Source organism: Neopsephotus bourkii, unplaced genomic scaffold, assembly GCF_033783945.1.
Source record: "Neopsephotus bourkii isolate Nb327-2 ecotype Australia unplaced genomic scaffold, CSIRO-AGI_Nbou_v1 NB_1767, whole genome shotgun sequence".
Classification (NCBI taxonomy): Eukaryota; Metazoa; Chordata; class Aves; order Psittaciformes; family Psittacidae; genus Neopsephotus; species Neopsephotus bourkii.
In genome coordinates, this window is record NW_026902241.1 from 264541 (window position 1) to 285815 (window position 21275).

General features: G+C 38.4%; 1 protein-coding gene across 1 annotated transcript in view; it reads left to right on the forward strand.

Moving 5' to 3' along the window:
• The first annotated feature begins 4999 nt into the window (after positions 1-4999).
• Positions 5000-21275, forward strand: part of NOX3 (NADPH oxidase 3) — a 38391-nt gene continuing 22115 nt past the window's right edge. Inside the window, exons 1-6 of the mRNA XM_061378570.1 lie at positions 5000-5314; positions 5978-6073; positions 6280-6390; positions 8171-8255; positions 16744-16889; positions 20148-20329. Coding sequence (XP_061234554.1) covers positions 5270-5314; positions 5978-6073; positions 6280-6390; positions 8171-8255; positions 16744-16889; positions 20148-20329 — 665 coding nt within the window. The 5' untranslated portion in view covers positions 5000-5269. The remainder of the gene's footprint in view (positions 5315-5977; positions 6074-6279; positions 6391-8170; positions 8256-16743; positions 16890-20147; positions 20330-21275) is intronic.

Here is a 21275-nt window from a genome sequence, read left to right on the forward strand (position 1 = left end):
CAAAATGTCTGAGGCTGGAAAGGACCACTTGAAATCGCCTGGTCCAAACTCTCTGCTCAGAGCTGGATCGCCTACACACAGCTGCTCAAGGCTTTGTCCAGGTGGGTTTTGAGTATCTTCAAAGAGGGAGACTCCACATCTTCTTTGGGAAAACTGTGCCAGCTACCCTCACAGTAAGAAAGTGTTTCCTGATGTTCAGACAGAACCTCCTTTGCTTCAGTTTGTGCCCATTGCCTCTGGTACTGTCACCGGGCACCACTGGGAATAGTCTAGCTCCATCTTCTTTGCACCCTTCAGGTATTTAAACACATTGATATGATCTGCTCATCTTTAACCTCTTTTTCTACAGCTTGGTTCCTAAGAAATAGCTAAAAGGAAAATTCATCTGATTAACCTATGGACACATCTATTTGTACAAGATCTCAGCTGTTTGAGGTGTTGGGGTTTTTATGAAGCTGGAAAACAGCTCTTGTGGGAAAAACAGAATTTTGCACATATAGTTAGGAAGGTAGGATACTCCTGGAGATGCACATTCAAGAGCTGGGAGATTCTGGCATTTACTGAAACAAATAGTTATTCAGTGTCTGAAATTGCTCCTGAGTATATTTTGATTACAGTGTGAGCTTGGTAATAAAGGAGGCCTTTGAGAGAAAAAAGATTTGAAGTCAAACATTAATATAATTTGCAGTATCTCCCAAGCTAGAGCTGTTGGGTTTCTCATTGATAAACCTTTCTGCTGGCTTGTGGAAAGAGTCAGAGTTGAGGTTGTTCTCTGCAAACAGGGTGTCGAGTCCTGCTTCAGGCAGAAACAACAGTTCCCACACTGGTCAGTGACAGTCTCCCTTTTAGCGCCCAAAATGACCTTTGATTTTTATGCCAGACCTTTGAATTCTGTCATTTTTTCAACTCCATTTCTTGACTCCTGTAGGCATCACTGGGGTGTGCTGCAATTCCAGATGCTGGCACTACTTGGCAATTGAGGTATTACTAATACTAGTATCAGGTCTTCTAATACTGGGAAAGGAAGTGGTTTATTGCACTGTGTCTGTTTTATTGCACTGGCTTGTGGAGTTCAAGAGGAACTGGACCTGTAACCAAAAGACTTTTCTTATTTTTAAAGGGGTTCTTAAACTTTTTTCTGTTTTTCTGGACAGACCCAGAAGACTTTATCTCCATTTCGTGCCTTGTGACCACTGATGGGATTTCTGAACATAGTCAATACTTGCTATACCGTTGCTAATTCTGCCAGGTGCATCACAAGTGTTTTAATAACTGCATGATTTTTTGTTGTTGTTCAAGCCCACTTCTGGGGCAAATATTTTTAATATTAAAAAAAAATAAATGAACACAGTGTTACTGAAAGAAGCTGTAAACAAGAAGCCAGATGCCCTTGAAGTCTTAATACTCAGGCAGCGGTCTCCCCCAGACTGCATAATCTTAATTCCATAAATTTTAGAACAATCTGATAATTTTTTAATCTTTGGCACTGACAAGTCTTTTAGACCTTTGCAGTTCTCAAACCGCAAAACAGTTCCCTCATTCATAATGTGAGTACAGTTCATAAAAAAATCCATTAACATTAATGAGGGAGTTAAAAAAAAAACACACCACACTATAAGAAAATCTCTAAAAATTATATAGCTGTTTTTCTGCTACTAGTCACCCAGCCACTGTTAGGAGAAATTCATTAAGTTTCTTTTACAAAGCTACAAACCAGGGCACTGAAGAGCAACCAGAGCTGAGCCTCATCCTCTATTCCTTCAGTATCATCATTAAAAGCAAAAAAGGGGAGAAAAGGAAAAGGTCTGCACTCTAATCAGCTTTAGCAGTTTCTCTCAAAAAAGTTGAGTGGTTTATCAAATAGATTGTGCCGCTTCTTCATCCATTCAACAGACACAAATCTGTCTCTTACTTCTTAAACATTACTGCAAAACATTACGTAGAAATAATGTAAAAATTAGAGAACCCGGCAGAACCACCATTTTGTGTGGTCTAATACAAAGTACACACTCTTGGTGTAGTCAGCAATTAAATGGCTGTTGAATGGTCTGCAAAATTAAAACACTCTGATCCTCTGGATCATTTGTTTACCTATATCCATCTTTATATGTAGCATGGTAAAGCTTACCAAGTTCATCCAGGTTACTAACAGACATAAAGTCAAGCACACAGGAAAACTATGGAATGGCTAGGGCAAAGTTTAGAGTCAACTGAAATTATTTTGCCTTTGAAAAACAAGGCATGCATATCTAATAGTACAATTAGGATAGCCTAGCAAAATGGAATATATATAGGAATATGTATACAGTCTCATGCTAATCATGAATTTGTCTTGTAAAGGGTAAGTACTATTGAAAGTACTTTAAGAAATTACTAACAATCTCAGATAGAGGTTGCTGTCAAAGAGAATATAACCAACCACGACTGAGATCTGCAGCAGTAATTGATATAAACATTGACATTAATGTTGAGATACTTACATGGAAGAATTCAGCACCTCATAAACCTTTTTCCATGCAAAAACTGACCTTTTAATCTAAAGACAGAGTTGCCTGTCTCTTGCATAGGAACTCAGCATGCCCATCACTGCTTTTTCCCCAGCTGTCGGAACAAATCCCTTTTCATCCTTCTTCTATATCCTTTTTAGGACAGTTTATGGTAATGATAAAACAATAACAAAATGGAATATTTCTTGCAACTTTAGTTAGAACTTTAATCAATAAAATACACTTCTCTGAGTCTTATCTGAATAGTGTGTTAGAAATTGGCTGAGACCACTGCATATCAATATAAAATGATGACCAGCTCCTTTATAGAACATGAAGCAATAAAGAGCTTTTGTGTTAGCTTTATGTTTTTATTGATAGATACCATACTAGAGAACACACACGTTACCTTTATATATGAGAAAAAAACATAGCTGTTTCAACAGACAAAAAATAAGGTGCAATTGATTCATCAGCTCCTTTAAGAGAACTGGCATCTGGACCACATGCACTTCAAAGTTAAATGCTGTACTGAGATGTACTGCTTTGAAGTACAGCTGCTGATCCAGACAAATTTTGGAGCTGAAACCAGCATATGAATCTGCTGTACTCAGAAAGAAAAAAAAAAATTAAAAAAGAAGACTATTTCAGATGCCAGTTTTGACTCATTTTAGAAAATTGCTGTCTGGATCGGCTGAACTTCAAAGCAGAACATTGCAGTGCAGCGCTTCCCTTTGAAGTGCAGCTAATCCAGATAGTGGTTTTTCATTCCCCCCCCTTTTTTTAAGTAGTTAAAATTGGCATCTGACCTTACCAGTATTTCTCCTCACCCTCTGCACATTCTTCTTCCCTTCTCCCTTATTTCTTCTTCTTTTGACCTTTCTGAAAAATACAGCAATACTCATTATCTTGTTAGCTCCTGCTTTACCAAAGCTACTATAAAGAGGGTGGTTGTGGGAATAGCATATATCAAGTCACATAATAGACAGTGGCCAATTACTGCACATGGTTTATCAAAAAGTTTGTTAAAAAGTAATGTTTAATTTTATCATCCAAGAAAAGTAAAGCTCAAAATAAATCCCTTGTAACTGCTTGCATTCAGAGTATTCAGAACCACATTCCCATGGCTCTGCTAATTCACATTAATGGCCATTAGCCCTGGTTTAAAAAGTAGCTGAGTTTAATGGCATTTCAACTTTACAAATTTTTTTCTGTGACAGAAAGGTGTCCTTCACAAGCCAAGTCAGGAAGGCCTTAAGAAAATGGGTTTACTGGGGAAGGAATGAGCTTACTACAAGCAGAGTTTGTATGGCTTCTGGCAAGGGGAGCCAAGGGTAAATGTAATGCACTCACCAGGACAAGGACAAAAGAGGAGCTAAGACTTGGTCAGCCATGAGCTCCCTGCAGTGGAGCTGACCATGTTTTAAAGCAATCTCTTCCTTACCCCAGTTGCTGTCAGTGCTATTTTGTAATAGAGGCCAAGGGGAATGTATTTCCCTCTGGAGAAATGTATTAAAGTCAACAACTTATTCTCTTAGTAAAAGCAAATCTGGAAATCTTCTCTTCCTATTTAATATAATCATGGTCTTGGCTGCTCAAATAACCACCTACTATAGAAGAGTCTTGAATAGTCTAACAGCATTCTCTGTTACACTGGCCTGTCAAAAAGTTTTGATCCTGCTGAGAGGTACTGGATCCTGCTGACTTATTTTTGCAGATGGCTTGTTAGACCCTCACAGGAGTAAACCTCTGAGGAGAAAGAAGTAGGCTGAACAGTCCTCAGGACAAACTCTGAGGAACAAGAACATCTGGTTTTATAAATCAAAAACTAATCAGGGGGGAAGTCTAAGCTCTAGTGCAGGACAGTGTTTGTGGATTGTATTTGGAAGAGTCTTATATTTCCTGAGTACCTTAAGTCCTGCCAAAGCAACATCACTTTGCAGACAAAATGTGGGAGCAGGGTCTGGAGCGCATGCATGGAGAGACCTGCTCAAGCCACATGCACAAATCAGGAATGGTTTTGCCTAACCCCTCTGGGCTCAGATCTCTGAAATAAGCATCCTCTCCTCACCTCACAGGTCATGGGTGAAGGCAGCTGATGTTTGTGAGGTTTGACACAGAAGCCCAGTAATTGTTACTTCTCCTAGCAGAGAGGGAAGGAAGTAGGATTCATATCCTCACACAGAACAACGTAATAGGAAAAAGAGAAAGTAACTGCTTATTTTAGGACTGAAGCCAAGTGAATGAAAAACTATCATGTGTTTTAACATTGTCAGAATCTATAATTGCAAGAAATCCAGATGAATGTTAGAGGGGCACCATTCATTCTGACAATTCCCAACTTCTGCCTGACTTTGCCACTCCCAAGATCTTTTAGGAATGTAAACGTAAGGAATGTTCCCATTTGACACTAAATTAAAAGGCAAATCATGAAGACGTGCTGCCCTCTGTTAAAACTGCAAAGACAAAGCATTCTAGTACAGCAGGACAAATTAGTGACAGCATCTCTCATTTGCTGAGAAATAACTCTACAAAGAGAAAGGACTGGACAATGACCAGCATTTTATTTACACAGGTCATGATACATGTCACTTGGGTGATCTGTTCTTGTCAGGCAGGCCTTAATTAGAAAATTCCTAGAGAGAGCTTGTGCTCCCACTACGTGCTTATTAAAATCTAAAGACAAAAGGAGTTAGTAGAAAAGCCTGAGTAATGGATGGAGAACTCAGATTACACTGGAAGGCAGGAGTCAGCTGCTGCTAACATAGGAAGAGGCACTCAGGATGGGATGCTGGATTTTGAATGAAAAACTCTCGGTGCTGTTATTAGTGAGTATTTTTAGCATTAAAATATATCTAATTGGATACATATAAATATTTTAAGCTTGTTTAAAAGACATTTTATGGTTTGCTTACAGTAATACTCCCAAGCCTAATGTAAAACTTGCTATAAAATATTCATCAGCCTTTTTATAACTTGTCTTAAAAACAATTTAAAGTCTTTCTTATTGTTTTTTTTTTTAATTATTTTTAAGTCCATGCACTTTAGACCTCACATAAAGGGAACAAGGGTTTGCAATTGTAATTGAAATTATTTTCCAGAAGTTTTGATGAACCAAGTATGGGGGACAGAGAAAGGAATTTCCTCAGCTTCTAACTCCCTCCATTTCTGGAATTCTTTAATTTTAGCTTTTATAGCCTTCTTAGAGACTAGGCTAAGACCTGTGTTTAAGATCAAGTTTAGCATCACACAATAAATACCACCTATCTCCTCTACTGGGGATATGGGGATAGGGTTGTAATCGTGCACTTGCTAAAAGATAGCCTCATTCCAGCAGGCATTCATGATTTCAATCATCTGTGATCAAGAACTGCACTGCATGCTGATTTTGAAGTATCTCTCAGATACTTTAAAAACTATAACCATAACCACTTTATATGCATTAAAAAATACCGTAGGTGTCACTAATCTGTAGCCTGTCTGCTTTGTAGCTGGTGTGGCTGGGACTGAATTTCTATTTGTTTATTGATACCTTCCACTGGTATGAAGACGAAGATGCTTACATTTATACACGGATTATGCTGGGAGTAAGTACAAGTTTGATAGTTAAAGGGCTCCACAAGAAGAATGTATGCATAGTCTGATTTTATTGACATCCTTCAAAACTATATTTTTGATACTTCAGTAGTAAATATTCTCCTGCAAGAGTAGTATGTTAATATAGTATTCTCTTTATTTTTCTCTTCTTATACCAAGCTTGTAATTTATTTTCTTTATACTGTTATATCTACAGTCAACCCTGGCTTGGGCAAGAGCTTCTGCAACGTGCCTTAATTTTAACTGCATGCTAATCCTGTTACCTGTCAGTAGAAACCTTATTTCATTCTTAAGAGGAGCAAGCATTGTAAGTATCATTTCTTAAATAGCCACATTATTCTCCACTTTTTATTTCCATAGTTCAGCAGTATTATCCATATCAAACATTTTCCAAGGAATTTTAATTTTTGATAGAGAAATCTATACACTATTGCTTAGTTATTACCACTTAAATTCATGACTGAAGAGAAACAAATGGCTTGTTTAACACAGTGCTGTAAATGCAACACTGATTTTGGCAGCCACTGCATATCATGGAGTCATGAAGAGAAAAGTGAGGAGCTACAAAAAAGGGAATGTAATAATGCAACCTGGCCAAATGGAGGAAATATGCATCCATCATGTATATCCTCTGTAGCTACAAAGTAAAAACTGCAGAGGGAAAATGTACAGATAGATAAAAGTGAGGGCATAAGGATAGTAAGGAACATATTTAAACCCTTTTGCCTGAATGGCCACCATTCAGGTCTTATGTTTTTACACACATTTTTATAATGTAGTGGTCATCTGGTCAGATCCAGTGAACTCACTTGCAGTGAATTATTACAGTCAGGGCAATTCCAGTACCATACATTTGGGTAAAAAAAATCACTGATCACTTCATGACTCCAAGAACAACAGGATTTTAGAAATAGTAACATTATTTTATTATAAGCTGGCTCTCAGTTCAGTTCTACCTTTTTTTTTCTCTTTTTCTTTTTTCTTTTTTTTCCTTCAGAGTTAGAATTACATTTCAAGCAGTGTTTAGGCTAGAAATGAACACTGTTTTATCATTGTCTGAGACCAGGAGCTGAGCATTTAAGAAAGCAGTCTCATTGAACTTCTAAATCAGTTTGTGAATTAGAATTATATATATGCATGCCCAGTTACATGCTGGGTAAGGACTCAGAGAACTGGAACTCTTCTCATAGAAAATCAATGTTTTGATCTCTGGACAATATTTTGCTTCAAGGAGCATGGTACACAGCAACCTGACTGGCTCCAGCATGGCCAGCACAGGGCTGCATCCAGTGTGTGACTCTCCAATGAGGTGCTGTGTTTTTGGCATTGCACCCAGCAGTGCTCCAGATACTTGGAAGATTTATTAGTTAGGAGACAATGCAGATACACGCCAGGATCTTTGGCATGGCACTGTGCCAGGTCAAGAGATCAATCCAGGCCCCACAGCACCATTCAGAGACTGAATTAGGTCCATGAGAGCTGTCTAGGTTCCAGCAGGGCATGTTCATTTTGACTCACTGCAGTCTGCCCCAGCCCCAAGGCAGCTCTTTGCAGAGGCAGCCAGCTGGCCATGAGCACACCCACCATGAGCACTTCCAATAATGGGAAGACAGCTCAGTAACACAGAAGACACCTGAGATCTAGACAGCCTCACGCTCCTGGGCTGTGCATTTCATGAAAGCAGTGAAAATGTTTACATTGCAAGCTGGCTTTGCCAGCAGTTCAGCTGTGTTTATGCAGCTAAACCTGATCTTGCAGAGCAGTGGTAGCCCATGATGGTATCCTTATACAGCAAATGAGTTAATCACCAGCCCAGATAAACCACTCGCAAATCACAGTTAAGTGTAGCAAAGTTTTGTCAAGACTGTTATTGAGCCCCTACATCAGCTGAATATATTAAGAAACTCTGAAGTGTCACTATGCTGAAAATAGTCACCTGAACCCCAAAGTTAAGGCTAACCCAAAACTTCCACTGAAATCCTTCAATATTCCATTTTTAAAAGTACTGAACTCCTCTCTTCTCTCCAAACTGTGAGTTGTAAAGAGTAATAGGAATGATATAAAAGAAGTTCTGCTTTTTCACCAAGTGCTGTGGAGGAGCACTGAGGAGACAGCTTGACAAAAACATCACATTTCACAAGATGGTTGCCTATGGAATAGCTATAAATGCAAGTAAGCTTTTCCTCTTTTTTTCTTTGCCTTTGAACTGTTTTGAATTTCACAGTGATTCTGCATAATGCTGTCTGTAATCCCTATCAGCTCTCAGACATGCTATTTTAGTGCAATCATTTGGTGACTGCAGCTTTAAATAGGTGTAGGAGTCGCATCTGATTAACTATTTGTAACCCTTTTTGCTTGAGAAAAATTTGACTGTTAAGTCAATAACTTCCCAACCTGGATAACAAGTACTACTTGCCATGTAGTCAATGTGAGCAGCTTGTATTCTCTTAACATTTAGTGTAAATGACTTTATTAAACTCCTGAGGGTAGATGTTGGGGAGATGACTTGGCATTACAGTCTGATTTCCTAAGGAAATTGTGCTTATGAGTAAAACCACTCATCTGTGTACCACTACCTCTTCTTCAACAACTTTTCAACCAGGTAATAAATTTAATCTGAGTTTTTGACAGGCAGCTGCCTCAAAAACATTAGGTTTCTAAATTTTTATTTTATTTTTTTTTTAAATAGGGGATGGGTACAGGGAACTAATGGCACCCTTGAGGGAAAAACTGGATCTTGAAATCAAAAGTTATCTGTTCTGCTGCTGCTAGTGACTTACTGAGCTATAGGTTGAGCCTGGCTGGGAAGAAGACATGGCACTTTCCTGTTCTCCAAGTGATTAAAGGACCTGGAGAAGACTGAAGCTTGTAGGAATTAAGAGAACATGAGGTGAACAGGAGATAGTATGGGGAAAAGGGATGTGCAGAGAAGGAAGAACAAAAGGCAACATGAGGAAGGACAGAAGCACATAGGGATGGAGAGGTATCTGGGACATATAGTTTTCTTAGAAAATGTGAAGGAGGCACAGGGTTATTTGCAAGCATAAGGCACTGCAGGGTAACAGTTCTACCCCCACGCTGTTAGAGCGGATCCTGGACCCAACATTTTTTCAGTCTACACAGGGGAGCTGCCTTTGTGTGTATCGGCCTCTAATGATCCCACGTAGTTGAGACAAGAATATGAAGTCAGGATTGCCATCAGGAATCAATAGCTGAAATTTGTCCTTTGTATTGAGTGCTAAAGAATTCAAAGGAGAAGATTAGGAATGAGAAAATGCATCTTATAGGGCATTATGATGATTTACTTATCTGTCATGGCCATTCATTTGTCAGAGTTCAGTTTCAGCATAAAGCAGATTCTTACAGAACGCAACATTGCTTCTTTAATTAACAAATCAACCCAGGAATGTAAATTAACTAACTTCTACTTGGTGTGTAATTTGTCATGCTCCAGAAAGAAAGCGAAACTGCACAGTCAAACCTTTAATGTTTTTTGGGTTTACATTCATATAAAAATGTTTGCTAGTGCATTAAGGTGGACATTCTGGGAAGTGCAAGTCTATCAGAAAAGTGATTACTTTATGGCTTCAGTAATTCCAAGGAAAAAGGCACAGGAGAGGATGTGAAATGACAGAAAACGCCATTATTTAATTCTGTCACTCTCTAGGGAAAAAAACAGAGTTTTTGTTGGGTTGTTATTTGGGCTACGTGTTTTTTCCAGAATATAAAATCAACAAATAGTCGATGAGATATTTGAGGAAGAAAATAAAATACAAGGAGATTTAATGAGCAAAGTATGAGGACTTATGAACTCATGCTTCCCTAACAGACAAGCGAGAAACAATTATCATATTTGGGAAAACACTGCATTACTGCATAGTCAGACTCGGGGAAGAATGGCCAGAAACACAGTTGCCTGAAATTAAATTTCAAATTAATTAAAAAAAAATAAATACAGTACATATGGTGAGAGAAACATTTCAGAGTAAAGAGGTATCCACAAGTATACTGAGTCCTTTTTAATAAAATTTAAGTGTTAAAATGATGTGTAAACATGCCATTTTCCTTTCAACTGACACATTATTTATCCAAGTACTACCTATATTGCCTTTGTTACACAAAAACATAGTCAACTCCTATCAGTCTATTGCAATTTAGTAACTTTTAGTTAAATTCATGTTCTTCCCTGTATTATCAATAGCCTAAATGTGGTGGCAAGAAGTTAAACCAATTTGAAGATCAGATCAGTAATCTTAGCCTCACAATATGAAACTGTAGATGCCTTTATTATTAAAGTAACATGTATTCATCTCAGCATGCCAGGTGATATTATTCCAGCATATTTATTTAATAGCGTGCTAAAAATAGTCAGTACAACGTTAGCATTGTCTGGCTTCTAACAGGCAGCCAGCTCAGCTGAGGTGCGCATGGCCTTGGAAGAACTACATCTGTACCTTTAATTTTTCATCAGCTCTAATACAAATTCAAGAGCAGGCTTTAATTGGTCAGGTCATAAAAGGATATAATTACAGACTAGTGGAAGAGGCAAGTTGGAGGAAAGAGAGAGAGTAAACAATGCTATCTATAATCAAGGCCATCATTGAAAATTCAGTAAAGGGAATTCTGCTTAGTGTGGCTTCCTGCGTTCTGCATGCCTGTCTGTGATAAGAGCTGTCTGGGAGTTATTCACCCACTAATAAATCTTCCTTATAGACCCGTAACTCTGCTAGAATAAAATCATAGTTTCATGCACTCTCAGTTTGATCAGTGCAAATCATTCTATGCTTTCTAATGCAAAAGACACTGTTGTCTGGAGCCTAAAGATACATACAAGAGATAGTGAATAACATTTCGTACAAATCCTTCCTCTTAATGTATTGTTTTTAGCCTCTTAAGAATGTAAATTCATGTTTTCTGATGTGGGAAGTGTTGGGAGAGTTTTATTTTACTTTGACATACAGTGCATATTTTGAAGAACAAACTGCTCCTTGTGTTGTTTTGATGTTTGCAGAAAGGCTATAGATATATTGAACTATGATATGAATATGCTTAAACAATTAAGGGAAAGTAGGGGAAGGACAGTAAGGCTCTTTGTAGCTAGGTTGTTTGAAATGGTGGTTGCTGCTCCTTAAAAATTGCAGCACTGCAATCTTCTTTAGAAACATGCAAAACACAGAGTGAAATACAGCAATGCCAGGTATGTCTGGCTTCTTACAAGCACTGAAAAATCTATAGCTGAAAATACCAGAAAACCTTTCCATTCGCAACCACATTTTGGTAGTGGTGGCTGTGTAAAAAGCTTTGGTGACCTGAGTCACATTTTTGTAGAAGTGATGAAGTTTTCAGGGAAGCAGATGCTTATCTTCAAAAGAGGTTGAGCTGATATCTCAGTGTGGTACTTCCAGAAATGACAGGAAATCCAGTTTCCATTAAACTGCATTTTTTTAGTCATGCTGCTCAAATCCAGACTTAGTGCAAGGACTAGAAAAGAAACTACATTAAATTAAAGATTATAAGCTTCCAGCTAGGAGAAAAAATGGTCCAAGTCATTGAACTCTTCTTTGATGTTTATGACCATTCTAAAAAAAAAATAAAATGTCCAATGCAAGTATGTGTGTGGTCACTATTGTTGTAATTTTTACAGAACCTGCACCTTTTAGTCCACAAAGACAGCATGAAACTGAATGAAGGTTTCTGTGTAACTAGAAAAGACACGAGGCAGTGTGTGGCTTGGTCAGAATCCAGGCTTGGTCAGAATTCCCCATGCCTAGGTTAGCTGCTTGCAAAGCTATTCTCTTCACTGTGTGCAGAAAACCCAGGATTTGACCGTTTGATTTTATCATGATGGGTTTTTAACCAAAACATTTAACTGCTAGCAGCAAGCTCCAGTTTGATTATTATCCTGTACAGGCATGCAGAAAAAGAGTGAAATCTTGTTCTCAGATAAACACATGCAGTTTCTGTTTGGTTCAATCAGAGTTGTGCATGCTTCACTGAAGCCACAATTGGCTGAATAAGACTAGCTAAATTGACCAGACTTTCAAGATAATTTAATTACATCTCTTTGTATTTAAGAATATGTACAGTAAACACCCTGCTCTAATAGCAACCCTTTCCCTCTCTCCCTCCTCCCAATAAAACCTTTTATTTGATCTCAGAGGTCAAATACAAATTAATGTATGTTAAGTGCTTCAGAGTTTCCAGATGTTGCTAAAAACAACAATGAAAATCCTTCAGTCTTCATGTACAGTTATAAAAAAACCCTTTGTTTAAAAGATTACATGATTTATTCTGTACTTTGTATTTGGTTGTGCAGAATGAGAAAAAAATTGAACTGAAAATCTGAAGATATAATACCTTAAACTTTGCTCTCATGGTTAACTTCCCTAAATGGTGCAGGAAAAAAACCTCACAATTGTTCTAAGCTTAGATTTCAGAAATTTGCATATTAATTTTGGAATTGCTTAGTAAATTCTATACACTACAGATGCAGAGACCTTCAGAAAATGCACTTTAAGGATGTAAAATATTTTAGCTAATGGTAATGTATCCAGTGTCAGACTTTTTAGTCTGCCACAACTATTGTACATTAAATGGACCACACTGAAAAGGGAATTAGATCTTTGCATTACTCTTACCATCCAGCTATAATTCACTTTTAGATTGCATCATTTTTTCCTAGCAGCACACAAAACCCATCAGAGGCATTAATCTAATAACACTCTAGGCAATATTTAAGATGATGGGACACTCAGGTAAACCAACATATTCAGTATATCATTAGTTTCAATGTTAATATTTTCAGTGTACCATTATATTCTGTACATTAACAGCTTCCACAGAAAAGCTTGTAGAAAAAAAAACACCAAAAACTCTCCTGTTCATTCTGGAAGTCTTTTATGCTTTCAATATGCTCCACCCATTAGCTGAAACCTGGAGTGAATGTCACCCAGAAGGGAAGATGTGGTAAATCTCAGAGCAGTAGGTATGATGATATTTCCATTGACATAACACTTACAGGAAAACAGAACAATATGCAGATAGACAAAATGGTGTCCTTTAAAAGCCTGCAGAAAAATCTGACTAGGTAAAGTTGCAGAAAGTGGATCTTTTCTTTCAGGGAAAAATTGCAATATGACTACTCCATTAAATCTTTGGCTCAAGACCTTGGGAAGCTACATCCATTCAACCCATTTTTTTTCTGTTCAAGACTAGAAATAAATGCTCTGATAGGAAATGTGGACCTCTGTCTGTCTGAAAGAAACTACCAGCTCATTTCACTCTCAGCACCTGGCATACACCAGATAGCACCAGGTTTCCTATTGCTGCTGACATAACTAGAATTTGTACAAATCATGTACAACCCTGCACTTTGAGTAAAGTGTGGGATTTCATAACCTCCTAAACAACGGAAATGTCATAATTTCATGCAGATTTCACAATCTGCAGCACTGCTTTTTAAAAAATCTGTGTGGTTTTGGAGGTGAAAGAGAGAAAGTGTGTTATGCTATGAACAGATTCAAACCCCTGTCTGTAGTCAGTTACTATTCTAAATGAGCAAGGACAGTCAAAAACCTGCAGTTTACATGCTGCAGAGAGCCCTTGGTAAAACAATACTATGGATTATAACTCTGTGAAACTTACATGGTCCCAAGGCTACGATGACTATTACGTCATACCAGAGTTATAAAGAGCATCCTGCAGGTGTAGAGGACAAGAGGCCCAAGCACCAGTAATCGCTAGCAAATGCTAAGATATAACTGCTCAGTACATTCACTCAGAGAATCACTGTCAGGGTTTTCCATCCTTTTAAAGATTTTTCTGCCCTTTCCCATAGTCCAGTACCGCACTACATGCAGCACGTAACTTCATAACCTACCACAGACTGTGGTCTGTTACCCCACACTCCTGTCCTCTGAGTTCACTTTGAGATGTCAGAGAAATCAGGTCCTTGTCAAGCAATGACTTGGTTCTCTTCCAGCTGGATCTGATAGCACCCTTACCAGGCCAAAACATCTGTTCTGAAAGGAGTCTCTTGTTTGAACAGTTTCCCCCCTTCTCACTCAGCACTTAAAAGTGCTGTTACACTTAAATACATAAACAGTGTTTATATACTGCTTATACATCAGTTGTACCCTGGGGAACAGATTGCCACAGCCCCCACACAGATGCCACCTAAACCCTGCAGCTCAGAAACTCTCAGGCTTTTAGGTTTTGACAGCCTGAATCCACACATTTCACTTGCTGCCTGTGGTCTAGTGTAACCTTCCTTCCAGCATCCCAGCACTGAAGAGGAGCTGGGAGCACCCTCTCACATACAGGTTCACGGGAGCATTTTCTGCCTGACGCTGTCTGGGTTGTTTCACATGCAGCACCTAATCCATAACAACGACATGCCAGGTCACTGAGTCCAATACCCTCTAAAGCTCACAGTCACATCATATATGCTATTTCATAAAATGACCAACCTTCAGCTGAAAGCTGCTTAGATTGCTTGATCCCATTATCCCGTTTATTGAAAGGTTATTTTAGAGTCTCATTCCTTTGATGGCTTGAATCTGTCTTCTAATTTCCAGGCTCATTTTATCTCTGTGCAGTTCATACCCATTTGGATTCAGTCTCCATTCTGCTAAAGCTATTCCAGATTGTATAAATAATTTATTATTCACTGGGCCAAAGATTCAGAAAAAATGGGAGCTTGGTTTTGCAGTTTGGGTGCTCAGGACATTCCCTTGGGATGCTTGTATCAGTAAATGTTTAATTATTTTTATTAGGGGTTTCACTGGGAGACAGCTCACAAGCGAATAAAGAGTCAGCCCAGTGACGAGGACATGTGATTCAGTTTAAAGCCCGACTTCAAATTCAGTGTAACAAGGATTTTCAAATAGGTCTTTCATCTCTTAGTGAGTACCTCAGCATGGGGCAATGAGGTGAAGCAGGTGTTAGGGAGTGGCAGGGGGAGTCCCTAAGGTGACATAATATTTTGAATGAAATGCAACCTGAAAGTCAACCAACCCCAGCACGTCTACTGCCCTAGAAAGATCACCTCAGAAGAAGAGAGTGAAAATGACCTCACTTCAGCCTCGACACATGGACTAACCTACTGTTGGGAAAGAGAGCAGTCTTCTACTTTTTTGCAATGGCTGCTTTAAGCATGTCCATGGCCAGCAGCCTACCTCAACACATATTCCTGTGCCCACAGCTCTCCATAGGTGCTGCAGAGGAGCTGGACTCCAGCACCAGAGTGAGGGAGCTCTCTAAGCGGGTATGCACCTAAAAGGCTTAGCAATAACAAAGTACCAATGCATTTAATCCTGTGTTTTCATCTGTGATTACACAATGACTAGCACAACTAGCACAGTAAGACATATGTTTTCTGCAGTTACAACTAAAAAAAAAAAAGAATGAGAAAAAAAAGAGGAAGAAAAAGGAAAGAAGAAAGAAGGAATAGGAAAGAAAAGGGAGAAAAGGAGAAAAGGAAAAGGAGAAATAAGAAAAAAGGAAAAAAGTAGAAATAAAAAAAAGAAAAAAGCAATAATAAGATAACATAAAAGAAAAAAAAGAAGAAAACCTTATTTTGAGAGAATGTTGGTCAGGGAAAAAGGTCACATTTGGTTTACTACAAATACTGCCTTTTAGAAAGGTTTTTTAAATGTTTGAGAACAGGAACAGATAAACACTGAAGGAGAGATGATAACGGGAAGCTAATTATAAAAACTAGAGATAGTATATCCTAATAGCTCTACTGTAAACATATAATTGTTTTTCATTGTCATTTTTTCATCCTTTGGCATTTAGTATTTTGCATTAATTACAACTTTACTGTAATGGATTTGAGAACATCTCATCCTGAAAACTGAAACTGCATGATTACAACTTTACCTGTCAGCCAATTATAAAACAAAATTCTTTCTCTTTTCTTCTTTTGAAATTATCACCTTTCTACTAAGGAATAGAATTACAGGGGTTCTCACTTCACTCTAAGGTATTTTTCTAAACTGACCATTTCATATACCTCTGGGAGCAGGCCAGAAGTAGAAGTGATATATGAAGCTCAGAGCAGGTCAGATCTAACACTGTGATTCAGACTTCTCCCTTTAAGCCATAGTTCTGGTGGTTTTCCCAGGCTCCACCTGTGTAAAGTAATGCTACAGCCACTTGTTAATAGGGGACAGATATTGGACACACCTCATAAATATCCCCAGTGCAAGCTGCAAACTGGTCTATGCCTAAAAGAGATAAATTAGTGACGTGCATAGTAATATTAGACCCTTGCACATCCTAATATATTAATGGGGGGAAAAGGGGATTTTAATCAGTTTAGCTGATTTTGAACAATTTAAAATCATTGAACAATTTAAAATTTATCTCATCTCTCAAGAGGTTCTCCTTTGATGACACCAAAGACTGTGCGGGCACTTGACTGTAATCATAGAGGTGACCCCCTAGCTGTTTGTCTCCTCTCCAGTGTGAAGCAGCTGCTTCACATTAGACATGTATTTCATAAAATTTTCCTTTTCTTGTCACTTTAACCCATGCAAAGTCCTCAGTGTATGCCCAAGGTTTTCAAATAGTTTGTAATGTGCTTAATGAAGTTACTTCTGGCACTGTGGACATACAAGTGTGTCTGTAATTTCACACCACTCTTTCTCTCATGCAGCCATCCATATTGTTGCCCACTTGATCAACATTGAGCGGTATCATACCAGCCAATCTACGGAAGCTGGGGAGTTACGGAATAAACTTTCTGGCCTTGGCGAGGGTCCAAATGAAAGCTATTTGAACCCAATCAGGACCTATGAAACAGTAAGCTGTCACTTTTTGGTTTTCCTCATCTAAAAAGTTTTCCTCTGTGGATTCTATTGTCGGTAAAAATGTATTTCAAAGCCTTTTAACCAGAGCGAGAAGGTGCTGCCAAAGGTTAACCTCAATTTCAGCTGAAAACACTTACTGAGAGATGCAATTTTCAGGTTACTAAGCTCAAAGAAATGTCTACAGTATTTTAATTAGTTTGTCAGGAGACAGCTGGTGGGGGAAGGATAAGGAGTGTTGTGAATAGTAGACAATGAAATAAACCTACACAGAATTAAAATAAAAAAATCCCAAACAACAAAACCTAAACTATTAATGCATGGAACAAACACAACTTCTTTCTAGAAAGAAAAAAAGATAAATAAACCAAACCCCAAACAAAACAGAAATAGCACTTAATAATACTTCTTTCACAGTTGCTATTTGCCTCTCCCCAAAGTTATGCAGTATTTTCCCAACCTGGGGGTTGATTCTGCCTTGTTACATATTAAGCATGGTGGCCCAGGAAGAGCACATGCAAAAACACCCAGAGGCTCTCTGTGTATAAGAAGCAGTGCATGGGGAAACTGTGCACTCCTCTGAGCTAAGCAGGGACTGGGGGCACCTCAGCCCTGCAAATAAATGGTTCTGCTTACTTTGTGGAAAAAAGTGACTGTGCCTCCTGTCCACCTCCTTGGTATCTCACAACAGCATTATAAGCTAATCCTTATAATACTCATAACATAAAGAAAAACAGCCCCTTTCTGCAAGGTGTGCATGTAAAACATGCAAAAGCTCATCAGCTTTTTTCCTTTTTCCATTACTCTGTACATCACTTCTATATGTTTGCTTGTGTATAATGTAATACACTGTTACATATTCCAGGGTTGAAATGCCCTGGTGAGACTTCCACATGTATTGTTTCTGCTCTTCGGAAAATTTCCACATAGCATGCAATAAAGATTGCTTGAGCACCATGGAGTGAGGCTCTTTTGATCAGTAGTGTGCTTCATTGAAACAAGAAACAAAGTGAGACAATGGCTGCACAACCATTAGCGGGATTTGACAGTACTTTTCAGATCCAAAGCATGTTGTTCTGTTTTTTCTCACTTCCTTTCCAGCTTAGATAGTGTGATTTTTGCATCTTTCAAAATGAAAAAGTAAATAATTCTCAAGTTTGAAAAAGTCAAGCAAATAAATGGTCTCAGCAATATGAACACAAAAGTCTTCATGTTAGTGTTGACAAAGTAGTCAGGTTTAACAGAACAGGACAGTGAGCCACTGATGCAGCTGCACAGTCTTTCAGACCAGAGTGCCCACTATCACTGCACATGAGAGATTCTCCAGGAACTGAAAAGAAGCTCAAAGCTGTGAACGTGAACCTACTATTTTTCAGTATGCATTTTTTTCTTCACTAAGCCTTCACTTAGGTGATACAATTGTGAGGTATGCCTCTAATTAGCATTAACAACTTAAATACCCTTGAGGAAGAAGGCTAGCATTTTTTGAGATACTTTCCTAGATTTTTCACACTAATACGCCCCACAATTGCCTTCTAATTTACAGTCTAGATTTTACCCCACCCTCCAATATTTATATTTCTCTTATCAGCCACTTGTGCCTCAGTAGCTACATTCAGAATTAATAAATTAGGAAGGAAGGCAAATAAAAGATTGTTTCTACCTTTGGAGAAGAAAGTTCTGAGAGCAACAATTCAGGCTTCCATTTCAGTTCATCCTACCCCTGTAGCAGCAGTGTACTAAGCATCTGACATTTTTTTCTTGTTTCATCTCAACATTCAAACTAGCCACTGTAGTGGAAATGTTCAAAGTATTACCTAGATCAATGCTGCTAATATGTAATAAGATCTGAACACACTCTTCACAGGCACCAATTTGAAAACGTACTGTGTGCTGTCAAGTGTGAACATTTGAAAGAATGATTTTACTGTAAAAAGTGACTGGAAAAATGGCATTGTGGTATTTTATCACCTCTAGGATTTCTGTATCAAATCAGAGCACTTTACAAGTACAATATAGGGGTTTTTTTACTAGTAGTGTATTAAGCTATAGAACCAACTCAGGATCCAGAAGGCATGCTGAGTGCCATCATTCTTGCACATCAGCACCAAGAAAACTGATATATATGCTTCACAGGCCAAATGTGACTTCATTTACATTCTGCTGGCATATTTAGCTTGAGTCTTGTCTTGTACGTGAGATTTTTACTGCTGTTCTTCATGATTTGCACATTATAATTGAAATCAGCATCTGACTGTTGTATTCAAAATACATCTTCATTCTCACTTCAGTTTATTTTGGTAGGTTTAGACAGATGTAACAAACCTGTGCTGATTCCTGTGAGTCATGAACAAGAAGGAACATGTTCTAGCCCAGCATATTGATGTTTCATCACTGACAAACATAGAAATGTAAATTTAAATATGTCTTTTAAAAACTAAACCTAAGTATTATCCAATGTATCTCCAGATAAATGTAAGAAACAATTAAATGAGGTATTCTGTTGGGTAAATGAGAGCATGCCATTTTAATACATCATTTCAGATCTGCTAAAAACCCCACAAACTTTGAAGTAAATTAATCACAAAAGAGCTCCACATCTTTATGGTTCCAGGTGCCTTAGCACCTTATTTTATCACCTTAACATGAATAAGCTGGTTTCTAGTTCTGTTTTACTTATTTAATCTATAGAACTAATCTCACTTCTCTAATAATTTCCCTTTTTTTTCTGAGACACTTTCACATAAGTAAACTAAATAAAAGTACTATGGCACTGGAACAGTTTGCCCAAAGAAGTAGTAAATGCTCCATCCCTGACAGTGTTCTAAGGCCAGGCTGGACAGAGCCTTGGGTGACATGGTCTAGAGTGAGGCAACACTGCCCATGGCAGGAGGGTTGGAACTTGATGATCTTAACCGTTCCACAATTATATGATTCGACTAATGAGACTGTCTGATCTCCTTCTTTCAATTCCTGAAATAAATAAGTGATGTAAACATTTACGCATGTGTCTGTGATAAGCCTGAGTGGAAATAGGGCAAAGGGATGCTTTTTCATGCTTTTCTGTGGTAAAATTGAGGTTTGCTTCCAGGCCTTGTTCTGGTTTTCTTCTTTTACTGAAAATATATCTTAGATTTTGGCTTCATATGTAGTAGCAGCAACAGTAGCAATAGTAACAGTAACAAAAGTAGTAATAAAAATAACGATTATAACAACAATAACTACTAATACTAGTAATGTATTCTTATTCTAGAACACAACAGGAGAGGTACTAACTACCATCGCTGGAATAACTGGAGTTGTGATAACTGTGGCTTTAATTATGATCATGACTTCATCTACTGAGCTCATCAGAAGGTCATGCTATGAGGTGTTCTGGTATACCCATCACTTCTTTGTAGCTTTCTTCATTGGTTTAATAATCCATGGTATGGGGTAAGTGTCTGAATAAACTACATGGTGTGTATGTACACAGGGTGAGATGAAACAACATTCAATTCTCTAATCCTGTGCTTTCCTATTAACAAACTGCTGGGACCTTTGCTTGGAGTCAGATTGCAGATGGGTATCTCCAACCACTAAAGTACATAGAGACCACTATTCTCTGACACAGAGGAACTTCCTAGTACTGTGTGCATGTGCCTGTGTTCTAGAGGTACCTGATGTCTCTGTGAAGCAGGGAACAGGCGATACAATGTTTTGTGGTGTGTTAACTTTTCTCACCTCTTTCCTTGCAATTTGAGAGCTGCCACATTCAGTTTGGCACTGGGTGTTCCTGAAATTGGCTCAATTAGTTAGTCCCAAGTTTCAGAGGCACAGCTGCAAACAAATGTTGTAAACTGTATCCTGGCCTGATTAAAATGGCCCTGTCCCCTCTCTCCAGCAAATCTTTTAGAATCCAATTTCAAACAACTATAATGAACCCTGTAAGCCTCCAGCTTTGCAAGCACGCTCTGCCCAGCCAGCTGATCTACACTCCAGCAAGAGACTTCCCTGAAAAGGGTACACTTATTTAACCGCTCTGTCAATAGCATTCAATGAGCACATTGCTTGCTCCAGGCTGGGAGTGCACTGCAACAGAGCAGCTCCCTGCTGCCCCAGCACATCCTTACCACTACCTGATTTCTGAAAAGAAGTCAAAACACAAGGTTTTGTTCTCTTCCCATCTCTTTCTCCTTCCCATGTGACTGAACAAAACTCACTCCTTTTCTGTCCTGCCTGAACTGGTGGCACATGATAACACTGCCATGTAAAAGAAGGCAGTACTTCTTACCTCCTTGTCTCTTGTTAGACTCATGGGCAAAACTGGCTAATGTTGTAGAGTCAAAGTATGCATGGAAAAATAGAAAATTCAGAGAAGAATATGAAACAAACAACATTT